Genomic DNA, 19,584 nt, shown 5'->3' on the forward strand with positions numbered 1-19,584 from the left:
ACTACCAAACAGCATACATTGTAAAGCAGTCTTAACCTCAGACATCAGACTAGTTTCTCTATGCCTCTGAGCTCACATACTGTTTTAGAGTATTCTTCCCAGTCAACACCCATCAGCCAAAGCCACTTCCTACCTGTTGCCTGCAAAGATGCTTGCTCTCCCCAACTCCCCACTGCACTTTACATTTCCTCTATCAAGAACACTGAAACTGCTAGATATAATGACTCATTTCTAACTCTAGCACTCAGGAGCCTAAGTTTGAGGCCAGCTTGGGATAGAGAATGGTGACCCCAACACTAACAAAACCACAACACAAACTAAAACCCAAAGCAGTCCAGCCAGTCCTATTACCTTCTATTCACGATCATTTTACTCAAACACTTATCATATTTTATATACATGATCATTTATACATTCTATACATGATCATTTTTATACCAACCATATTACCAGAAACAGAAATAGTGATAAAGTTAAAGGACTACATTGTTAACATACAGTGCACCAGAATACTCAAGTCTAACTATGCTGATAAGATAAAAATATGGTGGAACAAAGAACACCCCCAGCCCATAGCTTAATTTTTCTTTTTTGTTTTTTGGGATTTTTTTTATTAATGTCACACATACGTTTTCAAGATATTTGTTGCTATGTACTATGATGGCCTGGACTGTTTCTATATCTTTTTCCTCTGCAGCCATAGCATTCTTCTTTTATTTTTTTTTTTTAAGATTGATTGATTTATTATGTATACAGTGCTCTGTCTGTCTGTGTGCTTGCTGGCCAGAAGAGGGTGCCAGATCTCATTACAGATGTCTGTGAGCCACCATGTGATTGCTGGGAATTGAACTCAGGACCTCTGGAAGAGCAGTCAGTGCTCTTAACCTCTGACCCATCTCTCCAGCCCTGCCATAGCATTCTTTGCATACAAGGCACTGTGAGGAGATCAGAGAACAATGAAGGTCTTGCTCACACTGTGTATGTTCACAGCTCTTTAACATAGGAGAAGAGGAATAAACCTGGGTTTAGGACACACTCATAAGACACACTGGTGACAAGGACAGCAGACTGGACAATGTTAGTGTGAGCAAGACTTACTTTTACTTTTCTTCCTTTCTTATTCCCTTATCTTGGGAGTCTCACTCTGTAGCCTAAGCTGGCCCTGAACTTGCAGCAATCTTGCCTCAGCCTCCCAAGTGACAGACTACAATGGGGCCATCAAACCTGCATTGGAGCAGGGTTTCTCAATAGGAGAGAGGAACAAGAAGAGCTATTTTAGACAGCAACAGTAAGTCCCGGTACATTTCTCTGTGAATGGAGGATGAGCCTGGCATACAAGAAGTACCACATAAGTACTACTAGAGAAAGAAATCTGTCCCCTCTACCCTTGTCACTTCTACATTTTTTTATTACTTCAAATAAACAGACTTTTAAATTATTAAAAAAAAATACCAAAACCTGGAACTAGGGGGATGGAGGTATGATGGTTCAGCAGTTAGGACCACTGGCTGCTCTTCCAAAAGACCTGGGCTCTATTCCCCACACCCACAAGGGTGGCTAACACCATCTGTAACTCCAGTTATGGAGAATCCAGTGCCTTCTTCTGGCTTCTGTGGGTACTACATGCATGTAATGCACTGACACTCATACCAGTAAACACCCATACAACTCAAGAAACTAAACAAAAAACCCAAACTGGAACTACTTAACAGTGTAAGTAGAAAAGGAAATACAACTTATATTAAGAAACAAGATTGCTATTTCTAGCCATCAACAATGGCACAATAGCAGCCATCTCTTGCATGTGCTCATCATGTATCCAGCTCTAAGCACATTATCTTTTTTCTTCTGAGACAGGGTTTCTTGGTGTCAGAGCCCTGGCTGTCCTGGAACTTACTTTGTAGACCAGGCTAGCCTCAAAATCAGAGTTCTGCCTGCTTCTGCTCTCCTGGCATGTGTCACCACATTAGTAACTTACATCTTCTAGAGCCTCTAAAGAAGCAGCTGTCAATGTTTGCAGTTTGAGAAAGAAGAGGCAGTTCAACTGAGTAAACAAGGTGTCCTCCGGAGCCAAAGTTTTAAGCGAATGGTCTGGATTTTAATTCGTTGCTCTTGAACTACCCCACATATTTACCAGGCAGCAACTCCCTAAAAACCTGTTGGGCAGGCTTCCCAAGGCTAACAGGAAGAGGTGGGTTCCTTAGAAAACTAGAAAAGTCCACAGAATCTCAAAATTATCTTTCAAGAAAAGGCTACCCTGACTTTCCATTTCCCTGGCTTCCTTCTTCTCAAGTCATTCTAGTAAGTGCCTTGACAGGAGCCTTCTTAGTCACAGGACAGCAGTTACTCTGCAAAGCAGTCAACTCACTTTTGTCCAGGAATAAGGCCATCTGCTTCTCCAGCCCCTCTGGACCACCCCTTGTGGATTCATCTTCATATTTTAAGGGGATGGGAGTGCTGGGATCAGCTGCTGGAAGGTCACTTTCTTTTTTGATGCTGCTATCTACAGATTTTAAACCCTTTAAAAAATAAAAACATACAAACACACACTTTTATTCCCTTCTTAAAAAGAAAACCATTTGCTATATATATATATATTCCATTTACCAATAGTAAAAGAAAACCTAAATACGCAGCAGAATTTCTATCTCAAGAGACTTGGGACTACTTGCAACCTGACGGGAGAAAACTGACGAAATTTTCACTTAAGTTAAAGAAATAAAACCAGAGCAGGGCATCATTCAGAACATTTAAACACCAAAAAACATGTGCTACTTGCAAATAAGCAGACTGCTGATCAATGAGGAGCAAACCTAGACTTACCTCCAGCACATAGCTAAGGACGAGTCGACAGCGCTCTTCCGTGTCGTGGCAAACAGGAAACGCACAACTGGGCTTCAGAGACAAACATTGACAAGTTACCAGCATGTTACTATTACAGCAAACCAGCTGACTCTTATTTCCCCCAAATTATTCAAACTCTGCAGAGCAGGAACTTAGAAACATGCTTTGTATTCAGGTTGGTGATGTAGGTATCTGATGTGAATGTTATTGGTACTGTTTCAAATCATGCTCAACAAAAGACTTTCCAGCGTCCGTGAAGACCAACACTTAAAATTCTAAAAAGACTTCTATTTGATAAGAAAGTTCAAGAGTAGTAAAGCTTTAGATAAACACACACCAAAGCAGTAGGTCAGCTTACTCCCATCAGCACAGAGAGCAGCACTGTCAGTAATGCTATGGTCTGGTAGTAGGCTAACAAGTACCACCCTTCAGCCAAGCCCTTTCTTAACTGATCCACTTAATTAAAGAACAGAACCAAGAAACAGCTTCCAACCACACCAAGTAACATTAAACGCAAGGCCATTTCATCTGGCTAGCTCCCGGGAGGCTTCAATCACCAGCTTTCACAGGACACCCCACTCAGAAGACTGAGGGTTTTATCAGAGGGCAGAGTGGGTAAATGGAGAATTGGGAACCTAGGAGCCCACACTCTACCAGGTCATTCATCACAGGCCAGGAAAAGCTAAGGCACGTTCCCATGAAGATGACTGAACACTTTGTGTGCCTCAGACGGTGGTATAGAACATTTTCTGTAAAATCAGAGGATGTTATTACCTCATGCCACCCTTAAATCATCCAACTGTCCCAGCAGTCCATGATTCTGTAATAGTGCAGTTTCCCCAACACACATTAAAGTGCAGTTAACCACTGACTTAACTAGAGAGATAAGCTCAAGCTGAATGTGAACTGAGATTTAGACAGACAGGTAATGACTCATTTGTAAGCACACATTATATGTCCTAGATGGAAGCTTACACTCTCGTGAAGAGAGGAAACACAGCACATGGATATCAGATATAGACAGGTTATGAGAGTGATAAAACAGCATGATTTGGCCGGAGCGGTCAGGGAAGGTCTCCTGAAGGAGATAAGATTATTTTGGCCAAGACATAAGCCTAGAAAAAGGCAGCCATGAAAAAAAAAACCACCAGAAAAAACATGTTCTAAGTAGAAGCAACAGCATAGGATTTTGGGTGACTCTGATGCTTTTCTTTACAGAAAAGAAAAGGGGGGAATAAAGAAAGCAGGTCAGAAAAATCAGGCAATGATTTAGGGTAAAAGAAAGCTATGTTTTCAAAAGTTTACTTGGATATACAGTTCCCATCTCAACGCTAAACTCCAAGCTTAAATAAAAAGACTACTTATAAACACGAGTGTATTTCAGTTCAGTGAACAGCCAGGTCTTATGTGCTGACCTGTACCCAAATATAGGGAGTAGTATATAGGCAAGTCCACTGTTGCCAACAGGTGAACGGTAGGATAGTCATTATTACTCATGCCAAGATACAGACCTAAAGAGAACGAGTTGTTAAGGTCCACTTGGCCCCAACCACAGCAAAGACCACAGGAACAAGCATTTTCTTCTGTAACACATGGGTAATTCACCAGTCCTCTCTACATGGGGACCACAGTGCCATTCTCTTCTCAATTCTGATTCTATGCTCACCCAACAAGCTGTACTCACCAGCAACTCAAATGCTAGACAGAAATGCCCTGGTAAAGAGAGGACAATGCACCCGGCGGCGGTGGCGCATGCCCTTAATCCCAGCACTCGGGAGGCAGAGGCAGGTGGATCTCTGTGAGTTCAAGGCCAGCGTGATCTACAAGAGCTAGTTCCAGGACAGGAACCAAAAGCTACGGAGAAACCCCGTCTCGAAAATTAAAAAAAAAAAAAAAAAAAAAAAAAAAAAAAGAGAGAGAGAGAGAGAGGACAATGTTATGCACTGATCGCAGGAAAGGAAAACCCCTACATAAAAAGTGAAATACAGTTGCCTGGCTAGCACATTTGCTCACCATGGCCTTACATAACGTGGCTCAGTTATCCCAGGTAACTTTACTCTCGTGCGGTTCCTAAAGTCAAGTTATAAAGTTATAATGCCACGTTTTGCAAGGCTAGCAACATAAATAGAAATAAAGCATGCTTACTCTGATTTGATGAATTGACTTGTATTTTTCTGGTACTGACAGCTCTCCAACAGACTTAATTATAGCCACTGCCTTGTTATCATCTGCCGGGTCAGAACTGGTGCTGTAGGTGCCGTTTTCATCACTATCGGGCATCTCTTCTTCCTCTTCACTGTAGCTTTCATCAGAATTCTCATTTAAAGGGGAGTCTGAACTTTCTTCTTTTTTAGGCTCATCCAACTGGAAAAGTTCTGAAAGCATGTAGTTGGCTGAAGCAATAATCTTACAAAAAAAGGAAGGAAGAAAGAAAGAGATGTGAAGACTGAAGCTGCCTCACCACACTAAAAGTCTTAGGGGGAAGTCTAAAAATAAGTTGTTTTCACCACAAGTACTACACAAAGCATAGTTCCCAATTCAAAGCTACAATATTCTAGGTGTGCTCTGTGAAACCCAGACGGACTATTTCCTTCCTTTTAGAAATTCGTGTACTCTGAGTTCTCCTGCTCAACTGGAGACAAGCTTTCATGTGTAAAGCATTTTAAGTAGAACACTAGCAAATTCCATCTCATCCCAAGTGAAAAATCAGAGTGTCTCTTTATAAGCTGTGACCGTTCAATCTTTGCTGGACAACTGTTACCATATAATCTATGGCTGTAAGGGAGAAACTTAAGATATGCAAAAGGGAAAATCTAAGTATGGAGCGTGAGCCTCCCTTACTCTTAACAAATGATGACGTCTCACTTCTGTAGTAAATCCCTTTAAAGACCTAATTGTGAGAAAGCAGAGGAAAAATGCATACTCTACTAGGATTACGAGTGCTTGTCACTAAACAGAGCTGTCCAAAAGGAATGTTGACAGGAGCCACACACAGAATTTTAAATCTTCCAGTAGTTGTATTGAAGATGTGAAATCTAATAAGCAATTTAACACATTTAATTACATATCTACCAAATGTTCAACACACAACTTTCTCTTAAACTTCAGCGTGCATTTTACACTGACAGATGCCTCAATTCAGATTAAGCACATCCATATTGTTCAGCTCCATGCAGTTAGAGGTACACAGTACAGAGAAACAATGTGACTAGGTTCCACCCCAACATTGCTCTATCAGAATGCCAATAATGGCTTACTCATCAGGCATGACAATCTTACTTGAGGATGTCTGCTTTTGTCCAGCAACTTAACACAGTTGAGAAGCAATGTTCTAATAGTCCCATAGTGTTTTTTATTTTGATTTTTCTTCATCATCATGTTACAAGCAACCCTGAAAGAAAAGCATGTCAGCTTCACTATCCACTTAGCTTTTCCTGCAGGACTGAATGGAGGTTCATCCTGTTGAAGGATAACAGAACGACTGGTACAAAGACACACTGTTGCATCTTGACCACCTGCCACAACTGAGCTTTCACACCAAAGATGAGCATTATTTGGTATAAATGTGCCTGTGCGTATTTCTTTGCCCATATGCTCCAACCCCCAAGCTAGCCCCATGCTAAGATGTATTCTTTTTCACTATGTAAACCTTTAAAAGTACTTAGAAGCCATGGCATGGATAGTGAGACTACTCCTTATCTTAAACTTTAGTTTTTAGACAAGGTCTTGTTATATAGCCCAGGTGGGCCTTGAACTGGTGATGCTTCTCCCTCAGCCTCCCAAGTGCCACAAGCTGTGCTGATGTGCCAGTTCTACAAGCACTCACTTGTATAAGAGGATGGCCACTGGCATTGTGAACGGGTTCTGGTACTTGTCTTCAGTTTCTTCACACAGAGTCGTGAGGTCATAGAGCTTCACAATATCACTGCCGCTAGCTGAAAAGGAAAACAATCCACCTTAAGTTACAGCCCTCATACAAATCACTACTGTCCATTCAAGCACTAACTTACCTTTAAAGAGCCAGTAGGTATGGCCTTCTTTAGTACAATTAGATTTTAGAAATGACAAAATATTTTGTGCAATGTCTTTTATGACTTTAGTGGAAAAATTAGAGTTTTCCAAATTGGGGATTTCTTCTGTCTTTATCATTTCATATTTCTGTAAAGCACAAATCAAAGGCAGTTTAGAAAACCCTGAGAGTGTAGCTACTTACTATTAAAGACAAATACGTAAGTCTCAAGTAGAAACCTATGTAGCACATAATTTAAATCAGTGTTTTTCAATCTTTTCCTGTTTCAAATGGCAAAGAGAGCTGAGGACCTTCCTTTACCCATTTTCTAAGAATGACTTCTGATCTACTGACTCAGGCAAGGCCCTGTCTAATTTCTTTTCTATCACAGCACAGACAGAACACTTCTCCACCCGATGTTTGCAGTAGGAAGATAAATGAAGGTGGACTTTATCTAGCAAACTGGAAAAAACAAAAAGAAACACATATTTCTGGCCCCTTTCTTTCTTCAGACACAAGCGTCTACAGATGTTTCCCTGGGCCTGCAGATTTTTCCTTTGCAGAGATGGAGCACAGAGGGCAGAAGTGGCAAGAGGAGGAAAGGTTTATGGATACTACTAGTGCTATTTCTTGCACTGCTGGGAATAATGCTAAGGAACCTCACATCTTAGGCAAGTACTCCGCTATTCTGAACTAAAACCCAGTCAACTACTACTACCTTTAAAGTACCCCCATGTTTTTCTTTTTTTCTTTTTTTTTTAATATATTTATTTATTATTATGTATACAATATTTTGTCTGTGTGTATGTCTGCAGGCCAGAAGAGGGCATCAGACGTCATTACAGATGGTTGTGAGCCACCATGTGGTTGCCGGGAATTGAACTCAGGACCTTTGGAAGAGCAGGCAATGCTCTTAACCACTGAGCCATCTCTCCAGCCCCCCATGTTTTTCCAGTTTGTGTTCTGTGCAGAGTGCCCTAACCACCTCTTAGCACATCTTCTGAGATATATATATATATAAGACTAGATATTCCTAACATCAAACAAGGTTGTGTCTCATTCTCTTACACTCATCTATAGTCTTCAATATGGTTATCTCCCCCTCCAGCATTTCACACTGAGCTATCCCCCTCAATTTCACTTGTGTGTGGGAACTCCAATGTGTGGCTTTAATAGAGTTCTTGGTAAAAAAAAAAAAAAAAAATCAATCAGCACCTATCCAGATCAAGTGCCAAATTTTCTCCAGTCCCAGCATCCCTAGCAAGTACACCTTGAAAACACTGATTAGACATGTCTATGATTTTCTCATTCTGAAACAAATCAATATCCCATGTCAGTGAACTGTACCGCTGTACTAGACCCGAGAGTCTCTCTACTTTATCCCTATCACTAACACTTTCCTCCTTTCTCCCCTATGCCTGCTGTGAACACCTCACTACAGTTGTCACTGTCATTTTTGGTTCATGGCCTACAGTGGTTCCCCACCAAGGCTGCAAATTAGAATTGTGCAAAAAGCTTTTTTTTTTTTTTGTTGGGGGGGGGGTTGAAGACAGGGTTTCACTGTAGCTTTGGTGCTTGTCCTGGAACTAGCTCTTGTAGACCAGGCTGGCCTTGAACTCAGAAATCCATCTGCCTCTGCCTCCCAAGTGCTGGGATTAAAGGCATGCGCCACTGCTGCCTGGCTTACAAAGCTAATTGAAAAGAAAGTTGGTTCACAGGTCCTAGTCCTAGAAACACTTGCATCCAAAACACATACAGCTGTTTAAAAATCCTTAGGTGACTTTGACATATAGCCCTGGTTGGGCTATGATGATGGAAGGCACAGTATCCGCCAGATGCAGTTATTACTGTGGCAATTCCTAAAGTTTTGTATAAACCAAGGAGATCCTTACATAACAAAGAAATGTGTCCACTGTACACTCTGAGTAAATCACTGTGGAGCGGTATTTATGATCTTCCCAAAAATTACTTGTAATAACACTCCTGAAACATATAAAATTCTGCTCTTACCAACTTAACCATGAAAACACTGAAATTTCAGTTTATTCATACACAGGTATCTTCCTTGCCAAAGACACTCCTTAATATTCAGGGCCCTAAAAACTGTGGTGAAGTTCTCTCTGCACCAACCTACATCTGAGAGATAGCAGAGTCACTCTGTGTCTTACCTGTACAATCCCATTTACGTGGAAGCACATCACAAGCTCTGGTACATTGCAGATCAAGTTGTCCAACCAATAGTCAATTCCAGTTAAGACATTAATTGGTTTGTTGTTATCCCTGAAAATAGACATTTCTAATGTTATCTGGCTTAATTAAAACACCCCATAATCAATCATCTTAGATGTGTTTTCCCATTTAAAAACCTTATTCGATCCTCCCTAGATGGAAACTGTCATACATACTCTTTCTGATCAGAAGATCCAGACACACATAGTTCAATAGTCACATTATGCCTAAAATCTTTCCAAAACCTTTGGTTTTTCTAACACACTGCTAGGCTCTCAGTACAAACAGAAAGCAGTATGATGACATGGCCGTGAGCTCCCTGTGTGCATCACACATCACAAAGAAACAGACACATGACAACACACAAGTCAGAACTGACACTGACTAATGTGCATGGAACATTAAGAAAGTGTTCACAACTATGTTAGAGGAAGCTGGCTAACCACCTCAAGCAATTATCAACTCTTGTATTTTGACTGGCTGTAGACTCAAACATAAGACTAGGCCGGTTCCTCAGATGTCTGGCCTGGACTTTCAATCAGAACCAGAATGAACAGTTGTTTACGGGGCAGTCAGCATTTGCTGGCAGTGCTTCCTTTCTTACTGTGGCAATTTCCATTGATAGGAGGAAAAAATGAGAAAGAGGAGGCCAACCCAAGAGTCAGAGGAGAGCTTATCTAAAGAAAAGTACAAGGGGCATAAGGTGGTTTACCTGAGACGTAAGCTAACTGCTGGATATCTGCCACCACCAAATATAGGCATGTTAGAACCAACCAGCATATGGATATCTTCAAAAGTCCACAGAATATTCCGGACGAAATCATTTTTAAGACCCTTTAATTTAAAATAGGAAAGATTATAATAACAAGAGATTCAGTTTCCCCCCATGATCCAAAGAAACACTAGGAAAGGAGAAGAGGCAAAGGAGACAAAGTCAGTTCCCAAGAGCTGTAAGACAGAGAGATGTTTACAAAGCAATTCTGAGGACCAAGTGGTGTTATTCCTTATCAGTTCCAACTGAGACTAGTTTCAAGTGATGGAGTGGACTGGGGACTAGTCGTCTCAGTGGACACATGGAAAGCATACCTGACTGTTCTCCCCGTCATTGAACAAAGTAGTAAGGTTTTGCTCTTTGGGTGCTGAGGCCACATGGCCCACTATGCATGAGGGCTCAAGAGGCTCCCTGCCCTGTGGAAAGTGCAAGATAAGGAGTGACTGTGCTGCCAACACTTCTTAAAGTTGACCTATGCTTAGAGTATCACCCACCAACCAGAACACAAACCCCAATCTACCTGTGTGAGTTAGCCAGTGCAATGAATGCACGGTGCTTGCTCATCACTCATGGGGTGTGGCTCTCTTTAGCTTTGATTTCCCACAGATGCTGCAAGCTAATCATATTCGTATCTTAAATGAGATGGATTAAAGATCTTTCAAGAACTCAGTTTTCATTTTTTGGTTTTTGCAAGTCATCAGACTGATTACCACTCTCTGGCAGCCTAGCACATCTCTACTGAACTGAAACACCTAGAACCCCAGTCAGAGTTTAAAACGCTCTTCATACCAACAGTCTCCAGTTGAGCATGTCCTATGTAAGCTTCACAGACTCCTAAACCCCAAAAGACCAAGAGAAAACTTTCCCATTAGCACAAAAAACCAGTTGCCTGCCATATACTTGCTTTTGAAAATTCATGTCTATTGAACATCATTCCTACCATTGTCCTAAAAAACAACAAAAACCAGAACAAAATAAAAATATCAACCAAAATCCAAATGTTCTAAATGGCATTACAACAGAAAAATTTACCTCCCTCTCTATATAATCCAATGTTTTCCCATTTGTTTAATTTATTGAAACTTTCTCTTTCTTTTTTTTTTTTTTTTTTTTTTGAGACAGGGCCTCTCTGTAGCTCTGCCTGTCCTGAGTGCTGGGATTAAAGGTCTGTGCCACTATAACCAGCACTTCTGCTCTTCAGAGTCTGGAAAACACTCACGAAAACACCTAGGTATTGGGTAAACACAGCACATTATCCATTTTGCAGTCATTAGGCAGCTGTCACCAGGAAACACTACTTTAAACCTTTAATAGCGATGCTGTCTTCATCTGCTGAACTCACAAAACTGTCTTATTCTACTGAATTATGTGTAAGTCTACAGGGGTATGTACATGTGAGTGCAAGTCCTCTAGAGGACAGAGGAGGACAATGGCTCCCCTAGAGATAGAGTTAAAATAGTTATGAGATACCCAATTTGGGTGCTGGGAATGGAACTCAGATCCTCCATGAGAGCAGTGTGTGTTTAACTTACCAAGTCATTATTTTAGCCACTGTAAAATAGTTTTAAAAAAATCCTTTAGTTGAATATAGCCACATGTAATAAAACATGCAAAGTAATGAATACAGAATGATATGCCCCTCCTTCTTGATGCAACCACTAAGTACCTCCTTCCTTTTATATTTTCTCTTTGTGGGAAAAAAAAAAAACCCTTAAATTTATTTATGTACTTTTATGAAAAGTCTTCTCTACTTTAAAATCCCTACAACTAAAATCAAGTTAGTTTTTTATAAAAATCAAGTGTGTGTTAATTTTTTATAACTCTATAATGTGTAAAGACTGAACTAATCTGGTTGAATCATGCTCAGTGCATGAAAATACACACTAAGACAAAAAACATTATTTACCAAGTTAAAAGCTCTACTTTTACTTCTTTGGGCTTTTTAGTGTATTTCCCTAAAAATAGAATGCCACAATTTAACATCTATATAGTGTTATTTCATTCTATGGTACCCTCAGTAAGTTAAAAATAAATAACTAGGGGCTGGAGAGATGGCTCAGTGGTTTATATTACTGATTGCTCTTCCAGAGGACCCTGGTTCAATTTCCAGGATGAACATGGCAGTTCATAACTGCCAGTAACTCCAATTCCAGGGGATCCAACACCCTCTTATGGCCTCTGTAGGTACCAAGCACACACATGGTGCTCAGACATAGAGGCAGGCAAACACTCATGAACATAAAAAAACTCAAAAAACGATTAAGTAAATAAATAAGGAAGCACCAGCTCCCGAGGTGTAATGGTTAACATTCTGGACTCTGAAACCAGCGATCCGAGTTCGTATCTCAGTGGAACCTCGAGGAAGAGGCCCAATATAAACGGGCTGCCCATGCATGCTTCAGCATTGCCGGGGGATATGTTTCACATAAATAAATAAGAAAGCAAGGACATGAAAGGAGGACAACAGTCTATTCTTTCTTCCTTTCCAAATCTTCACATAACATTAATGTGGGGCCAATGTCAGGAACCTCATTTTAGATTAAACAATTTAAATTATAGGCATACCTATTATCTAAACACGGCAGGTACTTATACATTTAGAGTTAAAAATACATTCACTAGTGCTCAAATTTTTTAGATAAAATAATCAGTAAGCTACTTTAAAATATTTCGGGTTACTTAATAACAATGATCAAACCATTCATGTTAACTCCCATAAATTCTATTGTGGGAAACTAAAAGTGTTTTTTTATGAGATAAAGTTGATAAAATACTCCTCACCCTATTTGCCACCTGTTATTTTGTAAGGTTGTTTTCCTAAGTGACTTCAAAGAATCATCATTCAAGGACTAACAAACCTGACTGGAAGCACTGGGATCTTCAGACACTGAAGAAGGCATTTCAAAGGGAGCAGGCCAGGAAGCCCCTTCAGACTCATGTGATTGATCAGAACTTGATGATTCTTGCTGTTCTGCAGGAGATGGGACAGGCTGAGCGGCTCCATCACCATTGATGCTGGTCAAATCAGAAACAGAAAAAAAAAGTCACCATATTTATGTTAACAGTCTACCCATTTGTATGAACTAGATTCTATAACCAATTACACATCCTGTCTATAAGAAATACAATAAAATAAATGTTAACAAAACCACAGAAGCAAAACTTGACCTGCTAATTTTACCCTCTTCATGCTTAGTAAATTTCAGGCCAAAATCTCATTTCCTTAAGATAAAAATAAACAGAGGTCAAGTACCTGTAGTATAAGAACTTGGAAAGAATAGCCTTCTGATACCAGTGCTCTTTGCTTTTCTTCTTCCTCTGCCACTTCTGATCGATCAGTCTTTGATAAAACTCTTTCAACCACGTCCAATCACCAGTCTGAATAACATGAGACAGTACTGAACAAATATGCACATATGTAATAGATGTGGAAGTGTGTTGAAGGCTCAGCACACAACCAGTGGTGCTCCTAGGACTTCTAAGAGGGAGAGCTTAGTAGAAGGAAGTTAGGTCACTGGAGGTGTGGCCTTGAAGAGGATAATGGGACCCTGGTCCCTTCTTTTTTTCTTTGCTTCTTGGTCACCAAGAGGGAAGCAGACTCTCACCCCAGACTCAAAACAATGGTGTTGTGGTAGGGTGGAACCTCTGAACCCACAGGCAGGATAACCCTCATCTCTTCATGTCGACTGTCACCGTGACAAAACATGGACTAAAACTCAGCCACCACTCTTGTTTACAAGGAGACAGTCTTTAGTTATTAATTTCTGAATACTGTTGCATAAGCATGTACCTATAAACACTTCCATCTTCCTGCACCCAATTCACATCTCTCCTAAGCTCACATCTTTCTCCTCCAAGCCAGGCCTAGGGAAGAAATCCTTTCCTGTAGTACCTTCTTAGCTGCTTCAAGTAGCACCTACTTTTACATTTTATTCAAAATATCTATGTATTACTCAACAATTAAACTAAGGAGTAATAGCTCTCTCTCTCTCTCTCTCTCTCTCTCTCTCTCTCTCTCTCACACACACACACAAACACTCGGTTCTTTTCTAAGGGGAAACTACCTCTACTATCAATCTTATCACCTGTAACTTACTTTTCTTTATCAAAGCACTGAAGAAGCTAGAACTGGGGGGGCAGGTCTGTCACCCCAGCTACTGGGGAGGCTGAAGTAGGTGATCTGCAAATTTAAGACTTGTGTGAACTACAAAGTAAGTTGGAGCCAGCCTTGCTAATTAGCAAGACCCTGTCTGGGGAGAGGGGTGCTTGTGGCAAATGCTACTCTAGCATGCATGAAACCCTAGGTTCAAACAAAACAACACCATGTTTTTAAACATTTAAAGAATATTCTTTAAAAAGCAGTATAAATTGGTAGAAACATCAACTACTTGTAACCAGTTCATGAAAAATAAATGTAAACATGAAAGCAGGCCCTGAGAAGCAAAAACTTTCCTCAACGCCTAGGGGAAATCTATGACCATAGTCTGAGAAGCTGGAAATTGGTTAATATAACCAGTTACATTCATAGGAACAGGGCTCTTTAACATTGTTTGCATTTTTGACAGGCATGTTTCCTTCCAGAGTATGCCTACAACACACTTTAAAAAAGTCCTTAAAATTTCAATTAGTTCCTTTAATTTCACAGATTTTTTTTTTACAGATTTTTTTTTAAAAGCCTTTTGTAAAAGATTTTATTTATTTATTATGTATACAACAGTCTACCTCCATGTATGCCTGCAAGCCAGATGAGGGCACCAGATCTCATTACAGATGGTTGTGAGCCATCATGTGGTTGCTGGGAATTGAACTCAGGTCCTCTGGAAAAACAGTCAGTGCTCTTAACCGCTGAGCCATCTCTCCAGCCCTAATTTCACAGATTTAACAACTACTTTTTTAAAATTGATGTCATCCTTTTTCTTGTCTTTTTTCCTGGTTTTAAAAATGAATAAAAGAGGCGGCTGGTGAGATAGCTCAATGGTTAAGAGCACAGACTAATCTTCCAGAAGACCCAGATTGGATTACCAGCACCCACATGGTGGCTCACAAACATCTGTCACTCTAGTTACAGAGGATCAGACACCTTCTGGCCTCTCTGGGTACCAGGCATGCATGTGGATTACAGATGCACACATGCACCTAAAAAAAAAAAATTCTTTTCTGTTCTTTTCTTTCCCTCCCTCCCTTCTTCTTAAAAGACAGGGTCTCCCTAGCCCCAGCTGTCGTGGAACTCTCTACATAGGCCAAGCTGGTCTTGAACTCAGAGATCCCCCACCTGCCTCTGCATTCTCAGCCCCGGGGTTAAAGGCATGTGCCATCATCAACCACATCAACCCGTACTGTTTTTAAATCTTTAATGAAACTTACAATTTAGCATTTTTTTTTAAAAAAAGTGTCTGTGTGAGTATGTATGTGAATGTGTTTGATGTGCATGCATGCAGAGGCCAAATGAGGTTATCAGGTGTCCTGCTTTATCATTATCTGCCTTATTCTTCACTGTACCCCAAGCTTGTTTTTCGTCATTCTCCACCCCGTCACTGCCCAGCGAGCAAGCCCCAGATTAATGGGGTTACAGAACTGCATTACTATGTTTCAGTGTTTTATACAAATTCTGGAACTTTGACTCAGCAAGTGCTTGTAGCCCTACTCTGGTATTTCTTTAAAACAGAGTCATACTTTCAGTGCTCCTGAGCTATAAAGAGAAACGCTTCTCTAAATGATGTTTGCATAAATTAATTACCTGAGATGACCTCATGAAGAGCTCCTGAATATCCAGCTCATCTAATAGGAGGGTCCTTCCTATGCGATGGACAGCCATGCTCACATGGGACTTGCTGTAGGGAATCTTCAAGAGCTTTTTTATGTTCTTAAAAAAAAGTTTAGAAAGGCTCTTTTAGTATGACCAAAATCTTTTGGATTGTTAATTTCATTTAACTCGAAGCTTGGTAAGCCTTATTTCCTCAAGGTTACATAAACTAGACTTGACAAAAGAACTACAATGATATGGAAGACAGATCTTTATAAACTCTTGAGTTACACTGTCAATGGAAGTGACAGCCCAACACTTACTTTCACAACAGAATTCCTTTTATAGGAGTAAGTGGAGGCATGCGGTCACGCTGTTGTACCGACCAACAGAAAAAAAGTTACTAATCAAAGATCAATGGCTACTAGAATATCATTTTTAATTCTTAACTGGTAGGATATGAAGAATAACTCCAAACATAATATGTTTCAATTATTACTATTAAAATACAACCAACAGTATATTTTTTATCACTGTCACTGTTTTTGGAATTCTGTCCTCTTAAAAAGGAGATAAAAAGTTAGTATTTTAAAAACAAACATAGGTATTAATAACCAGTTAACTTTGCCTTTCTGAATTGTAGATAGCAAGTCTGTAAAACAAAACATGGTATAATGCCCCCACCCTATGCCACCTAACACCGCATATCCCCAAAGTTAACACTTGATAACAACACTCACTTCTGAGTCAGAGACCACATCCACATCATTTCCCACTGAGTCAATGAAGTCATACGCCATCCCGAAACTATGGAAGGAAGGGGTCACAGGTTGAAAGCCGAACAGAGTATCAAGTTGCACTGCTTCTGGAACACACACAGCTACATCTCACACTTGGAAATCAAGGTGTCTAGTACTTCCTTCTCAGTTGTACATAAGGCACACCTTAAAAATACACTCACTTCATAAAACAGTAAGAACTATGAAAAGCAATTAATATTATCATAAACCCAAAACTCTCCAATGTAAAATAGTTCAAGACTTTATTCTTTTTACATGTGGAGAAGAAAAACAAAGAAATATATATTATGATTTTGTGCTCCTAGGAGTATATAATATCAATAAAAGGAAAAACTGTACCTAAAATCAATTCAATCATAAAGAGAAAATAAAAAACTGGTGAGCATCCAACTCATTCCAAATCACCACATGAGGGTCATGTATGTTATTTACAAGCTTGAAAAGCAGCTGATGTCACCATTTCGCATTAGTAAGTGACAGAGTCAGGACATTTAGTGCATATGTTTATATGATTTTCCATCTATTCTAGGTAAGTAGGTTAACCATGATTCCTCATGTGCAAATACTTAATAGTGTCTATCTTAAAAGATGGTTGTAAAAGATACAGGTGAAAAACAATCCAGCATAGTATTTATATAGTCAACATAACTATTTAAATCAACTCACCACATTTAATATAATTAAGTCATTTTCAAAATAACAGAAATATATGGTTATTTTCAGACTTTTTATCGGATCAAAAAGGCTACAAATAAATAACTCGTGAACACAGCTTATACCCTATGAGGCATGAGGATAATTTCTAAACTACTAGCTCATTGGGTATTAATATTTGTGGTTCTTGCTATGTAAATTCTATGAAGTATTTTTAAGTCCAATAATTCAGGGGAAGAAAAAGAACACACAGCAAATAGCCTACAAAAATGTGGACACTAGCTAAGGCCAAAGGATACTCTCAACTTTAAATACCATCAGTAGAATTTCCTGTGTGGGTCAAGGGTGTAGAGTTCCTAGCATGTGGGGTTTTTAACCTCGGGCTTTATCAAATGCTACATCACCATTTAATGAAAACTCCAAACGTCAAGCTAAGCAGTGGCTTAGTTCTTGCTCCTCACCTACCCCCTATTTGCACATGTTCAAAGCATATACAAATGGCTAAGACAGCTTATCAGTAGTCAACATGCACCTCTGTTAAACCATGCTGCAGACTTGAAGAAAGCATATACCTGATATCTTCCTATTGTAACATGGATTTGAATGACAGCTCTAATTTTTTATTAAAAATATCTGAGCGAGCCGGGCGATGGTGGCGCACACCTTTAATCCCAGTACTCGGGAGGCAGAGGCAGGCGCATCTCTGTGAGTTCGAGACCAGCCTGGTCTACAGAGCTAGTTCCAGGACAGGCTCCAAAGCCACAGAGAAACCCTGTCTCGAAAAACCAAAAAAAAAAAAAAAAATCTGAGCGAAGGAAGGTGAGCTGAGAAAAATGTATAGCTCAATAAAATCAATAAAAAAATTTAAAAATGATAAAAAAATAAAAATGTAAAAAATCTGAGCAAGTTAATGTGCACCTCCAATTGAACTGGAAAGCAGCTTTAAGTGGGGGTTGAAAGGGAGGGAAAGAAATGACAGCGATTAAAATTTACCTCGAAAATGGCTTGCTTTTCTTACTGTTGCCAAGAATGGTAGTTCCTGCTGGCCCGAGTTTGGCACTCTCTCGTAACCAGTTGGCAGGTGGGAGTTTCAAGTCTGTTTTTTCTTCGAGACGTGCAAATGCTGTTCGAGGAGGGGCAGAAGAATATTTCACCACAGCTCGGCTTTTCACTTCATTGCCTCCAAGAAATAACGCTGATCCCTGATTAACATACGGGGAACGGAGCTTTAATGAATCCTGCTAGGAATGACAATCACACCTTCATAAAAACAGAGCAAGAACCCACCAGAGCAGGCTTCCCAAGGCGCCTATGCTGCCTGTCAGCTGCGGCACTTAACAAACTCAAGCTTAAATTATGCTTACCTAGCACTTTCCCATCAAACTTAAAAAGGATCAATTAAGAAGTGGATAGAGGCCAACCAGACTGCTTTTTAAAATACTGCAGCTGCCCAGCGCTGTGGAGGCAGACACAGAAGGGTCACTCCGGGGTCTAAAGCCAGCTCCACCGGTCTGTACAAGCAGTTCGACACCAGCCATGACTACCCAGTACATTGAGTCACATAAAGGATAACATCAACAACCAAGTGCGCTCAGCTGGGTCCTGCTGCCTGCCCGCAAAATGAGCAAGACCTCTGTACGCCTTTGATAGAATGGTCATCTGTGGGAAGATACTGGGTCGTGGTCTGTTTTATTAAACATGCGGCGATTGCTTCGTAAGCTCGCCCTAACATTAATTTCAAATCAACTCCATAGTCTTCGCTGCATACCCACAGTCTGGATTCACTAATCTAGAGCCGCCCCGTTAGGCTTGACAATCACTTTACGCCTTTTAAGAATCGGTTAAGATTTCGGTGAGGCCCTCCCTGGCGCTGTCCCTCTTCCCCCGTTCGGAGGGAACCAGTCCTAGCCATCAATGACCCCCGAGTGGGGAAGCAGATATGTTCTGCATTGGATGTCTTGCAAGCAAACACCTGCACGGCCGACGACAGGCACACCCGCTGACTCCTTCCGTACTAGAGGTGTCAAGGAGCCGTGGAAGAAAGCTCCAGAAGCTCCGCGATTTCCCTTCCAGGCCCGGCGGGTCCTGGCAGGTCGTGCCCCGCCGAAGACTCACCTGTGCAGAAGGTTCCTCGGACTCCGCCTGGGACAGGAGGCTGAGCCCTCCTCGGGTAGCCGCCCCGGGAGGCGAAGCCTCGGCTCCTGCTTCCTTGGGGTCCCCCATCCTTTCCGTCCCGGGGGAGACGACCAGACGCGCGAGCCCCGGAGTCGGCGACAGGAACGCGGGCCCAGAGACACAGGAGATGCGCAGAGCGAGAGACTCGGATGCTCAGCAGTTCGCACTTCCGGCGGCTGACAGGAAAGGCTCGAGGTGACGCGATTAAATCTCGCGAGATTTACCCCAAAGGTCCAGCCTAGACCCCGGTTCTAGCTCCTCCTCCGCGGCGGGTCCGGAGCTGCAAGGCACCCGCGCCTCTCACGCACTCGGGCGTCCACTTCTCGCGATATCCGACGCCTGGGCTCCTCCCCCCCCC

General features: G+C 41.0%; 1 protein-coding gene across 3 annotated transcripts in view; it reads right to left on the bottom strand.

The window, feature by feature from the left end:
• Edrf1 (erythroid differentiation regulatory factor 1) overlaps window positions 1-19,384 on the bottom strand; it is a 37,525-nt gene extending 18,141 nt beyond the window's left edge. Inside the window, exons 1-15 of one of the 3 annotated variants that reach the window (XM_041666829.1) lie at window positions 19,167-19,384; window positions 18,045-18,253; window positions 16,338-16,404; window positions 15,592-15,717; window positions 13,108-13,232; window positions 12,713-12,869; window positions 10,169-10,270; window positions 9,795-9,916; window positions 9,022-9,133; window positions 6,855-7,002; window positions 6,671-6,779; window positions 6,124-6,235; window positions 4,990-5,250; window positions 2,824-2,895; window positions 2,369-2,519 (exon numbers count right to left, since the gene is read on the bottom strand). In XM_041666829.1, the coding sequence (XP_041522763.1) occupies window positions 2,369-2,519; window positions 2,824-2,895; window positions 4,990-5,250; window positions 6,124-6,235; window positions 6,671-6,779; window positions 6,855-7,002; window positions 9,022-9,133; window positions 9,795-9,916; window positions 10,169-10,270; window positions 12,713-12,869; window positions 13,108-13,232; window positions 15,592-15,717; window positions 16,338-16,404; window positions 18,045-18,253; window positions 19,167-19,274 (1,981 nt within the window). In that variant the 5' untranslated portion in view covers window positions 19,275-19,384. The remainder of the gene's footprint in view (window positions 1-2,368; window positions 2,520-2,823; window positions 2,896-4,989; window positions 5,251-6,123; window positions 6,236-6,670; window positions 6,780-6,854; window positions 7,003-9,021; window positions 9,134-9,794; window positions 9,917-10,168; window positions 10,271-12,712; window positions 12,870-13,107; window positions 13,233-15,591; window positions 15,718-16,337; window positions 16,405-18,044; window positions 18,254-19,166) is intronic. The other 2 variants (XM_041666827.1, XM_041666828.1) reach the window with 2 other exon arrangements.
• Between the last annotated feature and the right edge of the window lie 200 nt (window positions 19,385-19,584).

Source organism: Microtus oregoni, unplaced genomic scaffold (assembly GCF_018167655.1).
Source record: "Microtus oregoni isolate MIOR12 unplaced genomic scaffold, Mior012 000016F_ref0000370, whole genome shotgun sequence".
NCBI classification, from domain to species: Eukaryota; Metazoa; Chordata; class Mammalia; order Rodentia; family Cricetidae; genus Microtus; species Microtus oregoni.